Source organism: Cimex lectularius, unplaced genomic scaffold (genome assembly GCF_000648675.2).
Source record: "Cimex lectularius strain Harlan isolate CLEC.00 unplaced genomic scaffold, Clec_2.1 scaffold2, whole genome shotgun sequence".
Lineage (NCBI taxonomy): Eukaryota > Metazoa > Arthropoda > Insecta > Hemiptera > Cimicidae > Cimex > Cimex lectularius.
Genome location: NW_019394219.1, coordinates 6248209 through 6270864, shown reverse-complemented (window position 1 = coordinate 6270864; position 22656 = coordinate 6248209). Strand labels below are relative to the sequence as shown.

At 35.9% G+C, this 22656-nt stretch overlaps 2 protein-coding genes and 1 pseudogene across 5 annotated transcripts in view; 2 read left to right on the top strand and 1 right to left on the bottom strand.

The window, feature by feature from the left end:
• The first annotated feature begins 80 nt into the window (after positions 1-80).
• Positions 81-1321, top strand: LOC106666712. The gene is made up of 5 exons (XM_014394078.2): positions 81-190; positions 336-465; positions 538-726; positions 781-889; positions 941-1321. Exons 1-5 carry the CDS (start codon positions 115-117, stop codon positions 1157-1159), a joined length of 723 nt encoding a protein of 240 aa, XP_014249564.1. The 5' UTR covers positions 81-114; the 3' UTR covers positions 1160-1321.
• A 1127-nt stretch (positions 1322-2448) lies between these two features.
• Positions 2449-22656, bottom strand: part of LOC106666797 — a 65044-nt gene continuing 44836 nt past the window's right edge. Inside the window, exons 3-16 of one of the 4 annotated variants that reach the window (XM_024230233.1) lie at positions 20651-20941; positions 20493-20576; positions 20282-20430; positions 20037-20233; positions 19850-19984; positions 19556-19791; positions 16117-16582; positions 15958-16057; positions 15697-15900; positions 15563-15628; positions 12462-12793; positions 6915-6984; positions 5212-5580; positions 2449-3341 (exon numbers count right to left, since the gene is read on the bottom strand). In XM_024230233.1, the coding sequence (XP_024086001.1) occupies positions 3159-3341; positions 5212-5580; positions 6915-6984; positions 12462-12793; positions 15563-15628; positions 15697-15900; positions 15958-16057; positions 16117-16582; positions 19556-19791; positions 19850-19984; positions 20037-20233; positions 20282-20430; positions 20493-20576; positions 20651-20941 (2882 nt within the window). In that variant the 3' untranslated portion in view covers positions 2449-3158. Of the gene's footprint in view, positions 3342-5211; positions 5581-6914; positions 6985-8917; positions 9518-12461; positions 12794-15562; positions 15629-15696; positions 15901-15957; positions 16058-16116; positions 16583-19555; positions 19792-19849; positions 19985-20036; positions 20234-20281; positions 20431-20492; positions 20577-20650; positions 20942-22656 lie in introns of those variants that run through there. The other 3 variants (XM_024230235.1, XM_024230234.1, XM_024230236.1) reach the window with 3 other exon arrangements.
• On the top strand, positions 19124-19240 carry LOC112128287 (annotated as a pseudogene).

Below are 22656 nucleotides of genomic sequence, written 5' to 3'. Positions count from 1 at the left end.
TGTTTTCATTAAAAAAAACAAAACAAACTACTTAACATGTTTTTTATGTTAGATAAGATTATCTAAACTGCAGATGTATTTAAATTATGACATTCAAGAAGTACATTGTCAAAAATGAGAGCGGTAGCGATACTCGTATTTCCACTTCTCCTATGTGGAGCTTTCTCAAAGCCGACTGATAATGCCTTAAGTAAATTTACGTTCTTTTGTTTTTCTATTTATTTGTGGTTTTTAGATTTTATATAAAATTAAAATGTATTATATAAAATAATAATAATACAAAGTCTCATATATAGGTTTTTTACATTAAGAGTATAGATGTGTTTTAATTTTAGCACTTGTTTCAAATCCAATTGATGACTTAATTACTGAAGCTTTGGAATATGTTAGGAAACTGTTCAAGAAGTTTGAACCATTCCCAGTACCTGAGATGCCAGTTCAAACGGTCAAAGGTCAAGGAATTGAGTGAGTATTTTACAATTTTAATTTTCTAATTTAATTTACAGTTTAAAAAAAAAATTATTTTTGCTTTGAAAGTTTAACAGTTAAATTCAGTGACCTCTACGTGTCTCAAGCCAGTGATTTCACCATTGACCATATCGAGAATGATATTTTTCACCTTTGGGCAAAATTTGCAGTCACCGTACCAAAAATGCACCTAGAAGGCGGTTACAATGTAATCGGATCTGTCAAAGGGAAGAATGTCAAAGGCGCTGGGCATTTCAAGTAAGCCAAAACAAAATCATAATATTCAGCCTGTTTTACACCGGGTTTCTGCAGGTTAGATTTAACACAATTGAAGACAGGAGGGTACGTCGAAGTAGGACTCGTCAACAAATATATCCAGATGAAGAGACTAGACATCTATTATGACATCAACGACCTGAAAGTAGGATACAAGAGGAAATCTCCCAAAAACATAAATGAAATTTCTTTGTAGTTTTCAGAAGATGGACTGACTGTTGAGGGGTTGACAGAAGAGCAGTTGGCCAATATATTTGACACAGCCTTCCTCCAGTATTTTCAGGACAATAAGCAGTTTGTTACTGAGCAGGTGAGCGAGTACGTCCGTGGCTATGCTAACGAAATCATGCACGGCAAGACTCTACAACAACTCCTAGACTGGCTTAAGAAATTCATCAAGGGTGTTTTTATCTAGTTGTTAATAACTAAGAAAATTTCAGAATTAAATAAAATCGCTAATAAAAGATTAACTTTATGCATGTAAAATATTGCATTCTCTTTTGGATATAATATTTTGTGAGTATAATATGTTGTGACTTTAGTGTTTAATTAAATAATATTGAGACTTGAGAAAGTATATTCTTGATATGCTTATTTTTTTTTTTAAATTTTAAAGTTGAGATATTGAAATAATAAAGGTGGGGTGAGTATGTCGATTCATTAATCTGTCAGTAGAGGAGAGTGAGGACATCAGCGCTGTTACGGAGAAGGAAAGAGCATTTTTGGGAGCTGATTGATCCTTGAAAATTTTCTTAGTACACTCAGGTCCTCTTGCCCCCAGACTACATCCACTACTTTAAAGAAATTTTGTGGGGACGACGGTGGCTGCATGGTTTAACCATTGACTTGGCGCTCATCACTGTAAGGTAAAGGTCCCGGGTTTGAATTAGCGGCCTGCATTTGAACCTGACATACATACGGGCTATTTTCAAAAACACTGGCACCCTGAGAGTTATATGACATGCTGTTGTGAACCCTCAAAAAAAAAAAAAAAAAAAAAAAAAAAAAAAANATACGGGCTATTTTCAAAAACACTGGCACCCTGAAAGTTATATGACATGCTGTTGCGAACCGTCAAAAAAAAAAAAAAAAAAAAAAAGAAATTTTGTGGCGTAGCTCCCATGAGGGCTTCCCTCACCCATTATTTTTGCACTTTGAGGTCTGCCAGTCTCACGCCACCACAAGGTCTAGGATAAATAAATACTACATATTTGCTATATCATATTTGCTACGATATCCCGCCGGAGACATGTCCCATCTGGTCATCTATGGGTAGTTTCGACGGTGACCTGGTATCACGGAGATTGGCGATTAGGATCGCTGCTTAAAATCCTCCCAGTGATTCCCTGGGCACTTGGAAATAACAGGAGAGAACGTCTCTCATTTATATTTCATAATAAAAAGATAAAACTCAGTCAAGCTTATTTCAAAACAAATAAATAAACCTGGGGACTGAAGTTGAGGAATAAAAAATTGTAAACAACTTTAAATGATTTTATAATTGTTAAAATAATTGTTTTGCATACAAGAAAATGAATAACTTTTTTTAAATTCAGTACAAACAAAATATTATTCTTTTTATTATTTTAATTGACTAAAACTACTGGTAACCTAAATAATTAAACTTACGTGTTAATTGTTAGCATACGCTATCAAAATCAGTAATAACTGTACAGATCTCAGTAAAAAAAANAAAAAAAAATCAAGTAGTAAAATCATTTAGCAATTTGAAACCATATTAATATTTAAACAAAAAGTAATATATTTTTAAAAATTCAAACTAAATTTTACAAAACTTGCATTTTGTAAAAAATATTTCTGTCTTATTCATACTCAAAACGTATTTACAATTTGTCTGACTCCTGCAACAATTTATCCAATTAATACTGGTTATTTTAATTATATAACATTCAAATTTTCCCTTCAAATTTGAAGAAAAACTATTTTAAGGCAACTGCATGAAAACAAAAAAAGAAAATTACAGTCTTTGCATTTAGTTTTATAAAAAAAGAAAAAAATGCATATACATATTTATATCTATGTATATATATTGCATATGTTGGTCAGCCTATCTAAAATTGCCACTTTTACCTGCAGAAAATGATACATCAGTTGAATAAGCATTAAATATGCATATCAATACATATTGGTACTGTATGAATATATATGAGCTTTATTTCAAAAATGTTTTGTTTGAAAATTAAAACTTTTAAACTTAAAGCTCAATAAAACATTTTAACTAGGATGAACTCATATTGACTAGTGGTCTGTTGCGTTTTCAACATTAAGTTTGACGACAAATTAAACTGATTTGTCAATAGACTGAGACATTTTCTTGGGATAAAAGTAGCTTTTAATACGATAATAATTTTTATTAGCAAGGCACTAGAAAAAATAAAGGCACCGTCGCTTGCTTAAATGTAGTTGTGCTGATAACCCTCAGCACCGGTGAAAATGACATCGACCCAAATCCTCATAGCTTCTGGGCTTGGTGCTTCAAGGTTGTAGAGTCGATTTGAGCTCTTCACGACAAACGTGACTTTCGAATTGGGAGACTTGAAAGTGTTGAGGTGATCAACGTAGACTTCTTCAATCGCCTAGATAATAATAATAATCAGTATTTCTAGTTGAAAGTATAACGAATGGTTAGTGCAGTTTTGGCCGTTTCTGATCTTCCTTGAGTGCTTTTGTTGACCAGGATGATCAGAAATAACCAAACTTCATGTTTCTCATTCCACAAACTTCATGGAGAAATCACACAGTGTGTTAATGTTATTTAGAATTTGGCTTAGGAATTAATAATTTAATCAAAACATCAATTTTTTTTCTCAAGATATGTTTTCTTATTTTCACAGTTTCGTCTCACCTAGCATACATTGATGACCAATCACTGAAAATGGTGAGGCTGAAATGCCACTGACATGCCAAAAGTTAGACAGAAAGAAAATTGTCAGGAATGACCCAGTTATATATCTGCAATTTGATCGTTTCACTGTCATCACTGGTGGGTTTTTGAAATCTTTGATCTCCCCATCTTACTGAATATCCTAACCAATCACTAAAAATGGTATAAGGCCAAAACGTGTCTGACAAAATAATGAAGAAAGACAGAAATGACAAAGCTACATGTTTGCAATTGGATCGTAACCATTTTGTCTATCCTCTCATTTTTGATCTGTCCTATGTGTTTTGGCCGATCACCATAATCAGTAGTGGGTTTTTGATATCTTGGCCTCACCCTGCTTATAACCAGTGAACAGGCAGGCAAAAATTGACAGAAACTGCCAAGTTACACAATTGCAATTTGATCGTAACCTTTTTGCCTTTTTCATCAATGGTGAGTTTTAGAAACTTGGTCTCTCACCCTGTTTATGTTCCTGATCAATCAGTGAAATGTCAAAATTCCACAGATTGAACAACTTAAAAACCCGCGAGCGGAGACAGACCCAGTAAGTGATTGTGCCATTTCAACATAAACGATCAAATTGCAAGTTAATCACCAAGTAGACTACAGGAGGAAATATGATTTTTAAGCTAGATATTGTTGAACAATTTTATTTCAACAATTATGAGCTTAAATTTATCTTTAATAAAAAAACAAATATTGCAATTTCACACTTTGATTAACAAATATTGCAAAATGTTGTGATAAACCTGTCTAAATAGTCCCTGATCCATGGTCTCTAATCAAGCTTTTTTTAAAATAAAAAATGTGTTGATATTTTACCACAAGACCGACAAAAGGAGCAAGAATAAATTCACCATGATGATCGGGTATGATATAGATAGGTTTAACACTTCACAGACCAAAATAAGTATTGAATTGAAGTGGACCACAAAAACTAGTGAATTTAATGAGTTAAAATGAAGTATACTTCACTAAAGCTCTCCGTGACCATTTCATTTGTCGTCGAGAATCCAATCCGATTACACAACATTTGAAAAAAGGCAAAAAGGAGGGAAAATTCAAAAGGTGTGGTTGAGATGGGAAGTTAGTGCCCGAGTGGATCGATCACGATAATTCAAGTGGTAGAGTAGCAGCGTATCAAGCCGAAGGTTGTGGGTTCGAACCCCACTCGTGACTGACTTTTTTATCTCAACTAAAAACCTCAATTAATTGAATGATATTAATTGGTCAAGCGGACCACGAAAACTAGTGAATTTAAATTAATTGAATTTAATATTGAAGAAGCTGCAGATGAAAAAAGCAATTATATGTTAATTAATGTAGAACTTGCACTTTCTGCCTATCAAGGAAACAGCAAAACGTAAAAAGTGCTATCTGTGGTATGCACCACTATCTGTCAAGTACACACAGTAATAAGTTATGCCGATATTTTTTGAAATAAATATAAATATAAAAATATGAATTTTTGCTGCATAGTTGGAAATTTTTTTGCTAATGTTTTTGTTTTGATTTAGACTTTAGTATAAATTATACAGCATAAAATAGTAAAAAACAATCACCTGAAAATATGCTCCGCCTCTGACTTTCTTCTCAGACTTGTCCGAATAGTACGAAAAGGTGCGATTCACCCTGTCGAATACGAACCACCTTTTGTTCCACCTCGAGTTGAATTTCGTCGACATTTTGTTGAGGTAGCCGCGGCATGAAGTCGAATCGATGGTTAAATGCGGGCAGAGGTCGACTTGGTGACCGGCTGACTCGATATGCCGTTTCAGGTCAAGCGTGTCACTCCGGATGGGAAGATACCGGGTCAACGGTCGCTGGAGGTTCATCGACGACTTGGACCGCAGCTTCACATTCTGCTGGTCGTCACTGTAACCCGATGCATCTGAGAGAGGCCGGCTCTCTGGTGTCACGCTGACTTCGACCTATAATATTGTAACATTTTAGCCATTTCATGTCATCATTAATACACTAGCCACTCGCCATAAATTTTTTTTTCTTCTAAATATTTAACTAAAGCAACCAATAAAACAAAACTATAACTAGCTCTTTAGCACTACCTGCGAGCCAAAATTAGTTGTTTTAACATTTATTAAATAAAACATAGATGTAATAATTTATTTCCTTTTATTTACTCCTTTATGGATATTTTTTTTGTGCCAATTAAACTTTTTTCCTAAACGTTTAGTCTCATCAATATATTATAACTTGCAATTGTTACAATTTATTGTGTTACTAAATTGCTTTGGTATTTTTGTGTAATTAAAAATAAACAATAATGTTACCAAATAAAACCTTTACAGGAAAAAATCATGCATAAATATGGCACAAGAGATTCTGAGTCATCTGCTTAGAGTTAAAGACTGTATTATTAAACCTACCATCAAAAAATCAGCCTAACAAATGATTTGATAAAACTACAAATATAAAATAAAGGCAAGCTTACAGATTTTGTATTGCTATTTCTCCTTTGATCCTTTGATTTATTAATATTCGCATAATTCAGCCACATTTTGTTATTTCACGCGCACCGTTCAGACTTCTGAGACAAAAGGGTCTCGTATGACGAAAACGAAGCCTTTGCCAAATTGTCATATATAAACCTAATTTCTTTTTGCCAAATTTGCAAAGGGACTCTCGTTTTTAATTTACACTAAACAATGATAAAAAAAATCCAGTCCATATAAATTTAAATCATTAATCTCATGCAGGATTCAGTCGCCTCTGAAACTTACAATGTTCGGTAGAATTAAATTGATTGTTTTTCCACGAGAAAGACAAGATCGACCTTACAAGTTGGCTTTCTTCCTCGGCACAATATTTTTGTCACTCTTTCAATCTGGACGCTTGCCAAATTCATATGCGAGTCTAAATATTTTACAATTAATTGCCACGGGTATGAATCGCTTATTCATAATAATAATAATCATATTATACAATATGAATGTTATATAATTTATACAAAATTTTCACGAAAAAGGTCTTCAAAAGATAAAGATGTAAATTTTTTAAAAACATTTTTACTGTATTTTAAGTTTTAGTTAAATTTATATATTTATTCTGTTACTGACATAGTTTAAGATTTTTTTCCCAACTATTATCTTGAAACAAGTACAAATCTAAAAGGTGGTACATTCTTTCTTAATAAATTAATCTCTATTTATTTATAATTTTACGAACATTCAATAAATATGTGAATTTGAATTAATTTAGAATTAGTGCCAATAATGCATATTTCAAGAAAAAATTAAATACATACGGGAGATGGTTTATTGTGTACTTCGTCCACTGGCTGCAAGCCTTTTTCCGCTTCTTCACTGCTTACACCACTTAAAAAAATAACAAAACAAATACATATTAAAATTAAACAAATAAATTACAATTAAAAAAGGTTTTTAGTTGAGATAAAAAGTCAATGGCACGAGCGGGATTCGAACCCACGATCTTCGACTTGATACGCCGCTGCTCTACCACTTTAGCTATTGTGACCTCGATCCACTCGGATACTAACTTCCCATCTCAACCCGAACTTTTGAATTTTCCCTCCTTTTTGCCATTTTTCAAATGTCGTGTAATCGGATTGGATTCTCGACGACAAATCGCGTTCGAATCCCGCTCGTGCCATTGACTTTTTTATCTCAACTAAAAACCTTAATTAATTGTAATATATTAATTGGTCAAGTGGACCACGAAATTAGTGAATTTAATAAATAAATAAAATTGGTCTAATGCAAGTTAAATCATATTGAACGAGAACTGATTCTATAAGATACTGGATTTATAAGGATCCCCTAAAAATGTATAAAATAAAGGAAAAAATGTATGGAAAAAATATTATTGAATCAAATACTGTGGAGTATAAGGCAAAACTGGATAAGTCAAATTTTGGCAAATTTCAGTATTTAGACTTGACAGATTGGGTATAATTTTTATGGTGAGAATTTTAATTGAAATGTGATCACAATACAAAAAAAAGTTACTACAAACACTGAATTTGTACTAAAGTAGGCCTAAACCTTAAAATTCCCAGCCTGAAAAGTTGGGTTTTTGAATTATCCAGTTTTGCCCTGAGTATGCAGATTGAGTTGTCAAATAAGTCAAAAGTGTTTTTCAATAATTTGCTATCTTTATTTAGACAGTTCTGTCCCAATTTTGATCAACAACAGATGAACCCACACTTTTGTTAGATGGGGTTTCTTTCCTATTTTGTGCGGAAGCAGTACTTCTGCTTCCTTGGGTTCTAATATTGTACTGACCTCCCGTTGGGAAGAGAGTTGATTCCACATTTGCCTGATGTGAAACCAGCTAAAAAGCCTTCACACATGTGCAAATCAGGGCTCCACAAAATTGAGGATATAACCAACTCTAGTATAAATGCTGGTTTTCCACAAATAATCCCCTCCCACTGATGGAAGGCAGTATGTTGTCTCCAAACAAACAAATTACTGAAATGTGTTAATGTAAACCCTATATGAATATGCTAACAACGAGAGCAGGATCAAATTTATAATAAGAGGGTTTTTTTTTTTGATTGGGGCTTCCGACATCTAGGTCATTTCAGCCCCCAACTATGGCTATATTCTATTTATCCTTTCAAACACTAATTCATACACAAATACATTCATACACATAAATACATCTATACAGTACACTCATTCCGTTTAGTCGGTGGAGTACTTGATATTCCTCCCGACCTATCCTCAAACTAATCTAGATTGGGGTCGATGGAGTATTTTTATAAATATTCCGCCATCGACCCCGAACACACACACTCATACGCTCTCAACGTTCGAGGGGCGATGATGATGTTATATTTCACCCTCACCCCTCGCCATTCACGCTAATAAATACATGCACTCAGACAAAACATATAGACACAACACATAAGACATATTATAAAAAAAAAAAAAAAAAAATTCCCCTAAAAAGCGGAACAGGGGGCTCTGAAACTCGCTACCGTGTTCGAGAACTCTTCTTAAGTCCGGCGGCATGCCTATACGCTCTCTGTATGGAGCCAAGGCATGACACGCCTCTATTATGTGGGACACATCGAACAACCTTTCTCTGCATAAGGCTTGGGCCCAAAAGCAGGTGCCCATGTGTCAACCGCGTATGGCCAATCCTCAGTCGGGTGAGGAAGATCCCTCGTCTCCTGCTCAGGTTCTCTGAGGGTTGTGCTCTTGACTCGCAAGAGCCTTTCCGACGACCCCGCCCACTGACACTGCCATCTTTGTTTTATCATATTTTTTACTGCGTGTTTAGCGTCAGGGGGCCTGATTGTGATGGTCCGATCCGGAGGGTGGGACGTACCAGCTTTCGCCGCCTCATCTGTTACCCTCCAGGCCAACGTGTCCAGGAATCCGGACAACAACCACCGTTTTTCCGAGAGTCTCCAGCTCTGCATATTTCTCTAACAAGAGCACGACGAGAGTCGGTACATACGAGGAAGGCCGAGCCCTCCCCGGTCCGCACCACCTCGAGAGAGTGCTAAATCACATACAACTCTGCCGTGTATACGCTACAATGAGGGGACAACGACAGAAGGTGGCCACTCCCTCGCTATACACTGCACAGCCCACACCATCGTCGGTCTTGGACCCGTCTGTAAAAATCAGATGAAAACCGGCGTATTTATTTCTAAGTTCAAGGAACTTAGCCTTGTAGAGTTATGGTGGTGTACACGATTTGGTCAAGCTTGCCAGATCGTCGTGGACGAGTACGACCAGAAAAGTCCATGGGGTTGTCGGCCGGTGGCCCAACAAAAGCACCGTCCCCAGAGCCAAAGCACCGGCCCTCCTTAAGGACTCACCGAAGCGAATCCCAAGAGGTCGCATCCGCGAGCGAAGCCTGTTGTAGACTACTCTGTACGGGCAATGGAGGAATAAGAGGCATTAATAAAAGGTTAATATAAATTGTAAAAAAAAAAAGAAAGAACAAATACGAAAAATCCACATGAAAACATTTACATCTAGAATTACATGCAGTAAATAGTATTCTGGTGTTTTGATAAATTTTCTGCTAAACCATCATAATTGAATACTTTTTTATAAAAATTCATGAATTTTTGATCTTGTTTAATTTGGTTTACATTAAAACAAGCATGTTGTAATTAATATAACGACAAAAATACATATACTTTGAAATAAACTACAAAAAATATGTGTCCCCTTTTTTTTTGTCTTCGATAGTACTTGATGAAAATTTGGACAGTGGGGAATTTGGTTGTATGGCATAGCGTAGAGCAGGTAGGGTAGTGTTGTGTCTAGCGTTGGGTAGATGTGCAAGGGAGTAATATGATCTTATGGAAAATTGGACATTGGATTTGCATTGGGCGGCTTCGGGTCATGTCATGTTGTGCTGCATCGTGTGTATTCCCTGGTTAAAGGAAGAGCCGAATAGATGGAGCTGGAGGCTGGAAAGATGAGCAGATAGAGGTTTCAGCAGGGTATCTTCACAAGATTGGCATAAAACAACACCCTAATTGTGCACATGTGGAGCAAAGGAGGACCTAACGCACATAATGTTTCACTACAGCCAACATTTGTCAGCCAGAAATAAATTCTACCAGGATTTGGAGAAAGAAGGAGTAGAACACCAACTACGGAAAGTAGAGCTCTATTCAAGAATCCAAGAGAGTATAACTTGATAAACAGTTTAAATTGTATATATTCTTTGTAACATGGCTGTATAATTTTTTGATGGGGGAAAAAAACCCACAGCGATTGCACCTTTGCACTGTGTTTATACACATTTTAAAACTAACTTAATATTATCATACATTAGATAATAGAATATAAATCTATTACAGTTTTCAGCAAATTAATAAGTTAAAAATAAGCTTGTAAAAATAAAAATAAAATTAAAGACTTCCTGATTGACACCAACAACATAATAGTCAATTAGTTGAGAGACAAATGGGCAACTTAGTTGTATCAACCATCTGAAAGAGGCTTTAACATAACTCATACAAGGGATTTAATGCATCCGAGAGTGGCTAGCTATGTTTGTCAAGGTTGGTGGTTCCTCACATTTTTTCTGAGAAGAATTTCTTGGGCTGCATCTCCATCTGCGATTCTCTTGTAAACGCAATGTAAACGACCTGTTTTAAAAAGAACAACTGGGGATGAAATGTGGATCTTCTGCAGCAATGTCCATACAGGAAAATCCTGGGCAAATGCAGCACACCACCGTTAACAACACTAAAAGCAGGATTACATCCCATGAAGGTAATTTTGGGCAACTGGTGGGATTGGAAGGGGGTGCTTTATTTATGAGCTTCTTTCACACACTCAAACTGTGAATTCTAGTGCATCCTGCAAACATTTGTAAGCCGGTGCCCGTCTTAGCGATGAGTTTTAGTTGTTAAAATAAGAACAAAATAGGGTAAACGATGAAAGGGAACAAAGGTTGCAACTCTGAAGGGGTGACCACCCAGACAGGAACGACGTGACGTCCCCCAAATCTGTCAAACGTTGCTTGGAAATGGTTACCCAGGTAGACAGATAGATAAGAACATCGAAGTGTGTGGCAGACCCAGGCTGGACCCACGTCTTGTTTCCCACGAACCTGGAGAACATAAAATAACAATAGCTGGACAACCGATCAAATAAATAACTATCGTCTAGTTATTTAATGCTGAAGGGTTGTCACACAGTCAAAAAATCGTAGCCACAGGGGACATCGTAAATTGGGGAACTCCCCCAACTTTTGAATTTCCTTTCCACCCCTACTCCGGGAGAGACCCGGTATAAAAGGGATGACTGGGCAATCAAAAGTCAGTCAAAATCAAAGACTCACTCCAGGCAGTCAAGACCAAGGACCGGAAGAGAAGCAGCCACACTCCGTCTGGGATTCAACAAGAGGACTCAGCCAGCCAGAGCCAGCGAGGATCAGCCGTTGCGACCAATCGAGCCAAGTCAGAGGTCGAGAGAAGAGATGCTGTGGACACTGATCATAGCGAGCATCGTTTCGGGTAAGTCCCTTTGTTGATAGACTCATCCCAGATTTAGAGTTGTGACTACTGACTTGTAAATTAATTAGATTCTGTGGTTTGGGTACCGTTAAGAGAAGGAATTGTGTACAATAAATGTTACTGAATATGCTCTCTGGTTTATTGAATTCTGGAACCTTACCTTCCCCTACACAAGAATAAGTAGCGACGCGCTTACGCCGACTAATCTCTTGTCGCTTAGAGAAATGCAAGCGAATATCGAGAGATAGTTCGGCCGCCGCGCCGTCGTCCGCTTACACATTCATAGCAATTGAAGTCAGCAATTGACAAAAAATGATAACACATTGACAAATTGCAAGGGAGCCCCCGACAAGCCAATTGTTAGAGCTACCCCACTACCCATTCCCTGATATTGCCTATTTTAATTTCTATTGATGGGGCATCGGTGGCCGCAACAGTTTATGTGTTGACATGGCGCTCATCACTGTAAAGTTAAGGTCCTGGGTTCGCATACAGCAGCCCTGCATTTGAACTGACATACTTAATTTTTTTTAAAATTTTTGATTAAAAAAAAAAAATACCAAGAACTTTACATCTTTTGAGGACTGTAGAAAACACACTGAGGGGTTCATCACTCACAAACCTGAGAAGTTCTGGGAGGACAGAATTACAAAATTACATCAAAGATGGCAACAGACAATGGAACAAAATGGTTCATATGTATACTGTTTACAAGTATCTGAAATTTTCATGCAATTTACCATAAAAAATTACTATGGACTTATTTTTACAACACATTTTTCTTAAGGAAAAAAATCTTTGCCTTATAAAATAAAGCATTTTAAATATACAAACCTGTCACGTGTTGGTTCAAGACTAGAATCACTCATTGAGGTGAAAGACTGGCAGTTGCTGTTTCTGTTTAGCTGCCACTGTGCTTTTACTTCATCCTGGACCCTCTTTTTCAATTCCTCGACCCTTTGCCTCTCTTCTTGAATAACCAGGCTTCCTTGGTTGGCAAGGTGAATCTGCCGATTACGCTCGATCTCTTGCAATGATGCTATTGTTCTCCGACCTAGAGAATTGCAATCTCCCATGTCGATCGGTGCGCCCGAGGTGACTCGAGATATCCTATCTAAATCGTCCTGGCTTGTCACCCGTCTCCTGACAACACCGTCCGTCAGACCCTGAGGAAATTATGAAAGGTGAGGACTCGTGTGTGTATTGAAATGTCGTAGAATTGAATTCTTAAGTGCTTAAATGGGGGCCTTTTATGCAGCAATTATTGAAGGGAATTAGTCCTTCCTCTTTTCTACCTCCCACTCTCTGTTTAAACAGGTTTTGTTGATATTTTCTTCGAATAAGCAAATATCAATTGATATTTAATGCAAAATATTAGGGGACCAGAAAAGAATGTCTTTTACATTAAATTCAAACATAAATTTTTAATAAGTTTTTATTTTTAATCAATGATGTAATTACGCTCGTTATCAACAACCTTTTGCCTAGTGATTATTTGAAGATCGTGAGATGAGGTCTGGTGTGACGTAGGTTTAGAAAAACATTTTCTTTATCGTGCCATGTTTAGACGTTTTTGGGCACTCTCAACGTGACACACAGTAATGGCACATCTACACAGAAAACAAGCACTTTGAGCCCTGAAGATGATCTTAATAAATAACGAAACGTTGGCCCGATAAAGAAATGTTTTTCTAAACCTACGTCGCGTCGCACCAGACCGTATCTCATGATCTCCAAATAATCATTAATCAACTGTCACTAAACACCACACACTTTGCCTAGTGTGCAAATTTTCAAAGCAGGATCCATAAAAATCAATTGGTTTTTGAGTAAAATATCTAGACATGACTTCTGGACAACATCCAAATTTTCCAATTTTTTGCCACTTAAAATTTTTTGTAGCGATCAGAATAAATGAAAATCAGATGGCATAATATCTGGCAAGTATGGAGGGTGAGACAATATCCCCTACCCAAATTCATTAATTTTTTCCAGGGTTCGTCTTGTGCAGTGCCATCTTGCATATCTTGTCAGAATACGCCTTTTCTGTTGACAATCGGGCACTTTTCAATTAATGATTGCTTTACTTGATTAATTGTTCACAGTAAAGTTTTGTATTCACAGTTTGTCCAGGTTTCAGCACTTCAAAATGAAAGAAACCCCCCCCCCCCCGAGAATACTCCAAAAGCGCCTTTTTTGAGAGTAAACCTGGCTTAGATGTACTTCGTGGCGATTCATTCATAGAGAGCCTTTTGCATTTTGGATTATCACAGAGGACCCATTTTTCATCTCCAGTGATCAAGCGATCAAAAAAACACTTCTGCATTGTGCCGCTGAAGCAAATACCTGGTCTACTAACTTTACCAATCTGCTGCAATGTTCTTGGTTTAACAGTTCCTCAATTGTCTGATACGGATTTGCTTCCACTTCCGCCCTTAACATGTAATTGTCTAAAGTTGTTGATCTTCCTGATCGATACGAGTCGAAAAGATCAAAATTACCGGATTTGAACTTAGAAAACCATCTTTGGAATTTGCGAACATCTCATGCACTTGGATAAAGATTGTAAATGATTTTGGTAGCAACTATTGTGAAACTAAAAAAATATACAATGCTGGATATACAGGGTGAGTCATTTTTTGATGCACCATTGGAAAATCAACGTGGGTGCGTTTAAATCTGACTTGAGGCTTATTTCCTTTGATTAATACGTTAATAAAAGAAAGTGAGTCAATTTTTGGTGCACCATAGGAAAATCAACGTTGGTGCGTCTAATTATGACTTGGTACATTTTATTTTGTTAGTCTCGTACCAAAAAATAGGCTAGTCACTTTTCGACACACCATTCGTTAAAAATTAGTTTTAGTAGGTTGGAAGGAAAATAAACAAAACCAATATTATTAAAACATTCAAACACAATGTAAAAATAAAATAAAAAATTCTTCACAAATTAATTTGATTAAAGTTTAAGAGTATTTTTTTCGTCCGATCATCGTTTTACGATAGACTAGGCTATTGTGTTGCAGCAAATGGAGGTCTGTTCGAACAATTATTATAATGATTTTGAACATTTTTGGTTTGCTAACAAAGGAGATTGTTACATTTATTTAATTTTTTTTACTTTGCCAGAAAAAAGGAGATTGTTACATTTATTTACTTTTTTTACTTTGCCAGAAAAAAATACTCTTAAACCTTAATCAAATTAATATGTGAAGAATTTTTTTTTAATTTTTACATTGTGTTTGAATAATGTTTTAATATTATTGGTTTTGCTTATTTTCCTTCCAACCTACTAAAACTAATTTGTAACGAATGATGCGTCAAAAACTTACTCGCTTATTTTTTAGTACGAGACTAACAAAATAAAATGTGTCGAGTCATAATTAGACGCACCCACATTGATTTTCCTATGGTGCACCGAAAATCGACTCACTTCCTTTTTTTAATGTTAAAATCAAAAGAAATAGGCCTTGAGTCAGATTTAAAAGCACCCACGTTGATTTTCCAATGGTGCACCGAAAATTGATTCACTTTCTTTTATTAACATATTAATTAAAAGGAATAAGCCTTGAGTCAATTTTAAAAGCACCCACGTTGATTTTTCAATGGTGCGTCAAAAAATGACTCACTCTGTATACCTCTTCTGGTATTTAGCTGGCCATTTCACCATAAATTACAAAAAAAAATTAGATTATTTGCGAGTAAACAAGTCATTCTAATCTTAAATGCCTTTGGTACGAGACTTTGAAGTACAGAATGAGCTGATAAATGACAAATGAATATTGACATGGGAAGAAACAACATTACTTTCCGGTCCCCCCTAATAATTATCCTTCATTTGACTTATAAATCCCTATTTTTTCAAAAAAAACAAAAAAAAAACAATGATTTTTAAAATCAATTATATATATAAAAATAAAAAAAAGTACACTTACTTTGACAGTCTGTTTCACAGAAATCGCGTCAATCTTTTCGTTGATTTCATTCAGTCTATTCCTGCCCTATAAAAGATATCAGATGATATACCCCTCCCATTTGGCAAACATTTGTGTAAACAAGATAGCCATACCTCTTCAATTTCTTTCAGATGGACAATTCGCTCAAGCTCGAGATTGTTACTGATCGTAGGCTTGGCTTTTTTCAATTCCTCGACTTTAGCTTTTCGTAACTTATGACGTTCAATAGCATCGTTCAGTTCCTTCTGGAGATCCTCTCGTTTCGACAGCCATCCTGCCTCCTCCTCAAGGAGCTGGAACTCTAGCAGCTCGTGGGACTGAAAATGTTCAGTTTAGCTTTATGTAGAAATTTGAAACAATTGTCAACGTCTTACCTTTCTTTCAACATCTAACAAATCCATTTGTTCTTTCAGAGACATATTAAGTTCATATTTCAGTGTTTCGTCTGAACAATTTCTAATTTTATGTTCCAAACTGTAATCAAAATCATGAAATAAAAACACACTAAAAATTAAATATGTTTAGTTACTTACGTCTCAATTATTGACATGTGCTTTGCTTTGACAATGTTGAAGTGTTCTTGACTTTCACCTTGCTGTGCTAGGCATTTTTCCATGGCTATATCACACTCGCTTATCCTTTCTTTCAAAACTGCAATCCTCTTTTCATCCTGGGCGAGCTTCTCGTCCTGAGCGTTGAGCTCACCACTCACAAGGGCTTCTTCGAATGCGGTCTCTTGTATCATTTCTTGCTCTTGGCGCTCAAGTTCCTTGATTAAGTTCTTGAGTGAAATAAGCCGCTGTTGTATGCAATCCTTCTCGACCAAAAGCTTATGCAATTTGTCAGGTGGGATATCATCCTCGGGTTGAAATTTAACGTTCTCTTCTGGCCCCGTCAAGATTTCATAATCGGGGAAACTGTTCATATCGAGCTTGGGGTTTGTCCAAGACGGCGATTGTGGGGCGCAAGTTGAGTCGTTTTGATCGCATGTCTTGTATGCTGAAATTTCACTATAATTATTAAAAGGAATTTTTTTAAAAGGTTTAGCATGTATGAATTTATCTTTATTAAATTTTTTAAATTACTAATGCTACTGGGTTTGTGTAAAAATAATGCAGGTTTTGAAAATTTGTTTTATTTTCACAAGTGCTTGTCATATAAACAAAGCTAAAGCCTCAAATCTAATTTATGGATTATAGTAAATACTTTTAACTGTTATTTTTTGTACAAAATATTTTAGTTTATATTGAATTTTATAACAGTGAGGACCTGTGAAATTAAATATGTACAAACTAGATTTTAGTCAAATTTACTTGTACACATTTAAACTTGGGCGTTTGTGGCCCAAACCATGCGTAACATCAATACAGTTTAGGGGGAGGGAAGCATTACCGAATGCATGGTGCAGCGATGGTTTCAGAGATTTCATCTTGGAAATTTCCTTGTGTTGTGGAAGATGACCAACTCAAAAGAAAATTCACATAAGACAACAAGGGAAATTGCGTAAGAGCTTACTGTTGACCACTTAACAGTTGTTCACCATCTGGAGCAAATTGGTGAAGTAAAAGAACTGGGCAAGTGGGTACCGCATGAACTAACTATAGCCCAAAGAAATTGACGCTTTGAAATTTGCATGTCTCTTTTATTGTGACACCAAAATGATCCGTATCATGATTGAATCGTCACATGCAATGAGAAATGGATTCTGTATGATAACAGAAAGAAGAAGAAGAAAAATAACTTATTCTGGGACTGGTGTCCCCTAAGAATAATTTACATGAAATAAATAAAGGAAGTTAAAAGTTAAAAAAAAAAAAAATCTTGGCACAATGTATACCAATAAGGCAGGACAGAAGAAAAAATTACGAGAATATTAAACAAAAACGTATTAACGTGTCAAAATGTTAATGAGGTCTCTGCTTGGAGGGAGAGGATTATACAGGTGGGATTTAAAGGAGGAAAAGGAGGCAGTGTGACAAATAGAAAGGGGAAGGGAGTTCCTGAGTTTAGGGGCTCGGGTCAGAAAGGATCTTTCGAAGGTATGGGTTGTATGTTGCGGAAGGATAAGGTCGATTGGGGATGAGCGGGTCTTACGAGTGAGATGTGAGGAGTTGAATTGGAGGGATTGGATGATGTAAGGAGGACGACGAGTGTGGATGGACTGGAAAAGAAAGCAACCTAGGAAATACTGTGCACGGAAGGAGGGGAATAGCCAGGAAAGTTGGGAATACAACCCCGACACCCGGGATCCCCGTGGGGTGCCGTACACAAATCTTACGCAACAATTCATAATACGCTTCAATCGCGCGTTCTCCCCCTCCGAGAGACCCCCGTATGCCAAACAGCTATAAGAAGGGAAGTATAAGGGAAGATACAAGGAGTTTGCGGGTGGAGAAAGGTAAGAGAAGCCAGGACCGACGAAACAGGCTGAGGGAGGCAATGGAATGGCGGGAAATTTGGGAAATGTGAGAATGCCAGGAAAGGTTTTGGTCAAAGACTACTCCTAGGTTTTTAACCGAAGAGCAGAAGGGGATGGATGGTTATTTCGCATGAGAGGTGGGATGCTGGGGAGGGAATTGAGGAGTTGCCTGGACCCGATAATTAATAACAGGAGGTGTACAGGCCAGTGGTTGGACACGGAGGGAAGCGCCAAAAACATCCCGAAACCAAATCTGCACACAAAAACGGTTATGGTGAATTGTGGTGTACATCTGGGGTTGTTCACTATAATTTCTTGAATTGTGAAACTATCACAACAGAGAAATATTGCCAAGAAATTGACAAAATGCACGAGAAACTGCAACGATTTTCCAGCATTGGTAAAACGAAAGAGGCCAGGCTACATGGCTCAATGCCAACTCTGCAGGAACTTAAGGACTTAAGATATAAAATCTTACCACACCTTACATTAAATTCGCTCGATCTCTCCCCTACAGATTTCCACTATTTTAAACGTTTTGATCACTTTTTGAGGGATAAAATTTTTAGAGAATGCGATAAAGCTGAAAAAGCCTTCCAAGACTTTTTTTTTCATATATGCTTTTTATTTCTACGAATAAAACAATGATTATTAGCAGAGCATAATACAGGCATGGATCACAATCCGTCTGCTGGAAGTTAAGAGAAAAAGAATAGACGAAAAAAAAAAAAAATAATAAGAATCAAAGTGAGGTTATAACATTATTTACTACTTAATTAAGGTTTTAAGTTGAGATAAAAAAGTCAGTGTCACGAGCGGGATTCGAACCCACGATCTTCGGCTTGATACGCCGAAAGGAGGGAAAATTCGAAAGGTGGGGTTGAGATGGGAGGTTAGTATCCGAGGTGATCGAAGTCACGATAGCTCAAGTGGTAGAGTAGCGGCATATCAAGCTGAAGGTCGTGAGTTCAAATCCCGCTCGTGACACTGACTTTTTTATCTCAACTTAAAACCTTAATTAATTGAATGTTATTAATTGGTCAAGCGGACACGAAAAATAGTGAATTATTCACTACATGCTAGTACACCATCAAAAAACATTAAACGTAATAGTAAAACTACTTCTAATAGAAAACAAACCGAGGGGAAAAGTCTTAATGGTAAAGGGACAAAAAAGAAGATTAACATGGCCCCTGCACAAGGATGACACGCAAAATCGTGAAGCCTTCCAAGACTTTGTTGTAAATTGAAATTAGGATTTTTATGTCAGTGCTTATTACATGTTAGCAAAAATGTATAGGTTGTGATGGAAAATTTTTCGAATAAATTTTCTTTCTTTCATAAAATTTAAAAATAATTTCGACTGCCGTTTCAAAGCCTGTATTATTTTTGCACCAGCCCAATAAATAATTTCCGAACTATTACTTTTTATTATTCGTTTACTTATATAAGATGTTTATTTCTGTTTGTATCATCCTTCTTTTTTTTGGTTGAAAGCTTGAAATAGTTCTGAGATTTAAATATCAGGAATTTTTGGATAAAAAAAATTATACCCGATGAATTTACTGGAGAGTAGCCGAGGAAGTTGTACTTCATTGCTTTAAGCATCTCAGTCCTCCTCTCCGTGTTCTCATCAGTTTTACTGTCTCCAATCGAGCTTGTTTCACTCGACGGGCTTACATTGTTGTAGATTGGAGACGCATTGTTGTTTTCCCTTGATGGCAAGGGTCCATTGACCTGTTTGAGGTCGAGGACCAGTGGAATCCTATTTTCTGCACCATTCTCTTTTCTGTGAATACATAAAATGACAATATCTATTTCCAGATGTGGCAAATGTTATATCTTACATTTGGTTTTCCTTGTTCAGAAATGTTTTAATCCTCGGCCGAGGGCTTCCAGAAGTAAAACTGACATTCTCGTAAGTGTGAAGCTTCTTTTCCTTATCTTTAACATGATCTGGGGATTCGCTATTTCCAAATAAACTATTTAAAATTTAGTTTTTCTCGGTGAAAAAAATCAATAAATTTTAAAAACCTGGAACTAAGAGGAGAACTTTGTGGAGATCTTTTTTCTCTTGGAAGGGACCCGTTTGTCATTATTCTGTTTTGTACTGGTTTACTACTTCTTTCATGTTGCATTTGGCGATCATATTCTGTACACATGTTCAATATCTCTTCTAAAGCCAACTGGTTATCAAGCTTGTCATTTTTCCCCTTGTCCTGCAATGTAATCTTACATTTTAGATGCTACGCATACAAAAAATTTCAATTCAAACTTACATTGTGTAATGGATATTGTTGTTGAGGGCTGTTCTTTATCGGAGGTTTCTGCGAGGAAAATTGTGATGGATCTCGATTGTACGAAGGGCTCGGTAATGATTTTTTCGGGCTTCCGACTTCATTATTTTCCCCGTTTTCAGGCGAATACCCTGAAATTGTATTTCTTTTTAGTTAGAGAATTGTTAAATAAAAAACTGCTTTTAAAAACTACCTTTAATTAAAAACTGTGACAGTTCATTTAAGGCATCTCGTGATCTAGACTCCAAATGATGATATGGAGTATGTCCATCAAGTCCTAAAAATAATTAAATATTATTTTTCTTAATTAATCAATTAATTTTTTGTTAAAGTTATTTTTTATGTCTTCACCTTGGTAAAATGTAAGTACTGTCGACTTGACATCAGGGAGGCTCTTTTTAATCATTCTCGCCTGATCTGGATGATTGAACCTGAAGAAGGTAGTTTTGCCGAGTCCCAGGATAGAACCCTGAGTGAGCCGCCTGGGCTTCGTCACCTGATCACCATCAACTGTTGTCACGCCCCAATGCGATATCAGCGTTAATACACCGCCATCATTCTCGATAGAACAGTGCACATCTTCTACTCCCTGTCCGGATACTTGTATATCGGCATTTCTTCCAGATCCAAGGACTGTCTTACCTGAAAAAAAATCGATTATTACGTAAAACTAAATACTGAACGATAAATATATTATTTGGACAAATTCCATAAAGAAAAATTTACAATGACAATTGAAAGAGTGAAAAGAGAACAATGATGTGTCCAAAAACTAAACATGTAAATAAATTTAAAAAATAAATAAAAAGGGTCATACAACTGGATGTACAAAACTTATTCTTTAGGACTATAATCTAAGATGATTGATCACTGCAAAAAGCCGACTTCATAAAAATGTACATACAACCAAGCATACCATCAAAACCGAAGTACTCTGGATCCATATCTGAGGAAATTATTAATGCCATTAGCTGACTGACTAAACCATAAAAGACTCCTCCATCATTTCTAAAAAGCAGGGCTTATGAACTCCCAAATATGGGATGTCAAGCAGAAATTTTAAACAGTGAAATGGCAACATGTGTCCAAGAAAATCGCAATTATACAATCAAATATATCATCAAAATCGTGCTTCCTTAGCTTCCAAAGAATTGGAGAACCACAATTGAATCCAATATAAGCTATAGGTCTCCAGGGTCCAAAGGGGAGAGCGTAACTCATCCTATGATCTCTTATCCTGTCTTTTTACTTCTCCAGGAAGGGATTATCTTTAAGAAATCTTAATTTAAAGCAGCAACACAGAAGCGTTCCACATCTTGCACAATAAACTGTAGTAGTTTCAAAAAGGATGTTAAATAAGAATACTAATATATAAATGTATAAATAAATAAAAGCAATAAATGATGAAATACATAAAATAGTGAATATTTAAGAAAGATATGGCAAATAAGAATACTAATAAATAAATGCATAAATAAATAAAATACATAAAAGCAATATAATAGTGATGAATTAACAATTATGATGAATCATATAAAGTACTAATAAACAAGAAAAAAAAAGAAAATACAGCTAATAAAAAAATTCAGACCCAAAAATTAAATCTGAATCCTCGGGGCAAAAGTGGATAATTCAAATTTTGGTAAAATGAGATATGGGCACATTCCTTGGTCTCTAGTGCTGACAGGCTGTGTATAATCGACGAGGCTGAGACGGAAGCCTCATAAAACAGAAGGGGGGAAAGGAAAAAGTAATAACAAATATTTAATTTGCGCAAAGGCCTGAACAGTAAAAACCCAACCCTGAAAATTTGTGTTTTTGAACATATCCAGTTTTGCCCCAAGGGTGCATAAATATGATTGCATATTTCTTCCATAAGTTAATAAAAAAACTGAAAAGAATAGAATGTTGATAATTTATTTATTTTGTTAAACTAAACACACCATTTATTTTAATGGAATGGAAATGGGACTCACCAATTAGCAAGGTTACCGAACCGGTAAGTTTCATTTAGCAAAATAGTGAGGAATGTACAGAAAGACTTCTTAGTTTTTTTTAGAAAAAAGTGTTTATTTATTATCATAAAATATTGTAGCTCTGAAGAGAGCCAAGGGACATGGCCTGAAATGCATTAGCAATTGAAATATATATGGCATAAAAATAAATGGTGTTTAGTTAAAACAATAATCAACATTGTAAATTTAACATATTTTCACTATCAAATAAAGTTAAAATCATTTAAATAAAATTTGAAAAAGAATTTTTAAGAGTAAAATACAATTACCATATATGTTTAGCGGTCATAATCCATTATATTAATTATTTCAATTGATTATTCTTTTTATCTAAGATCTTGG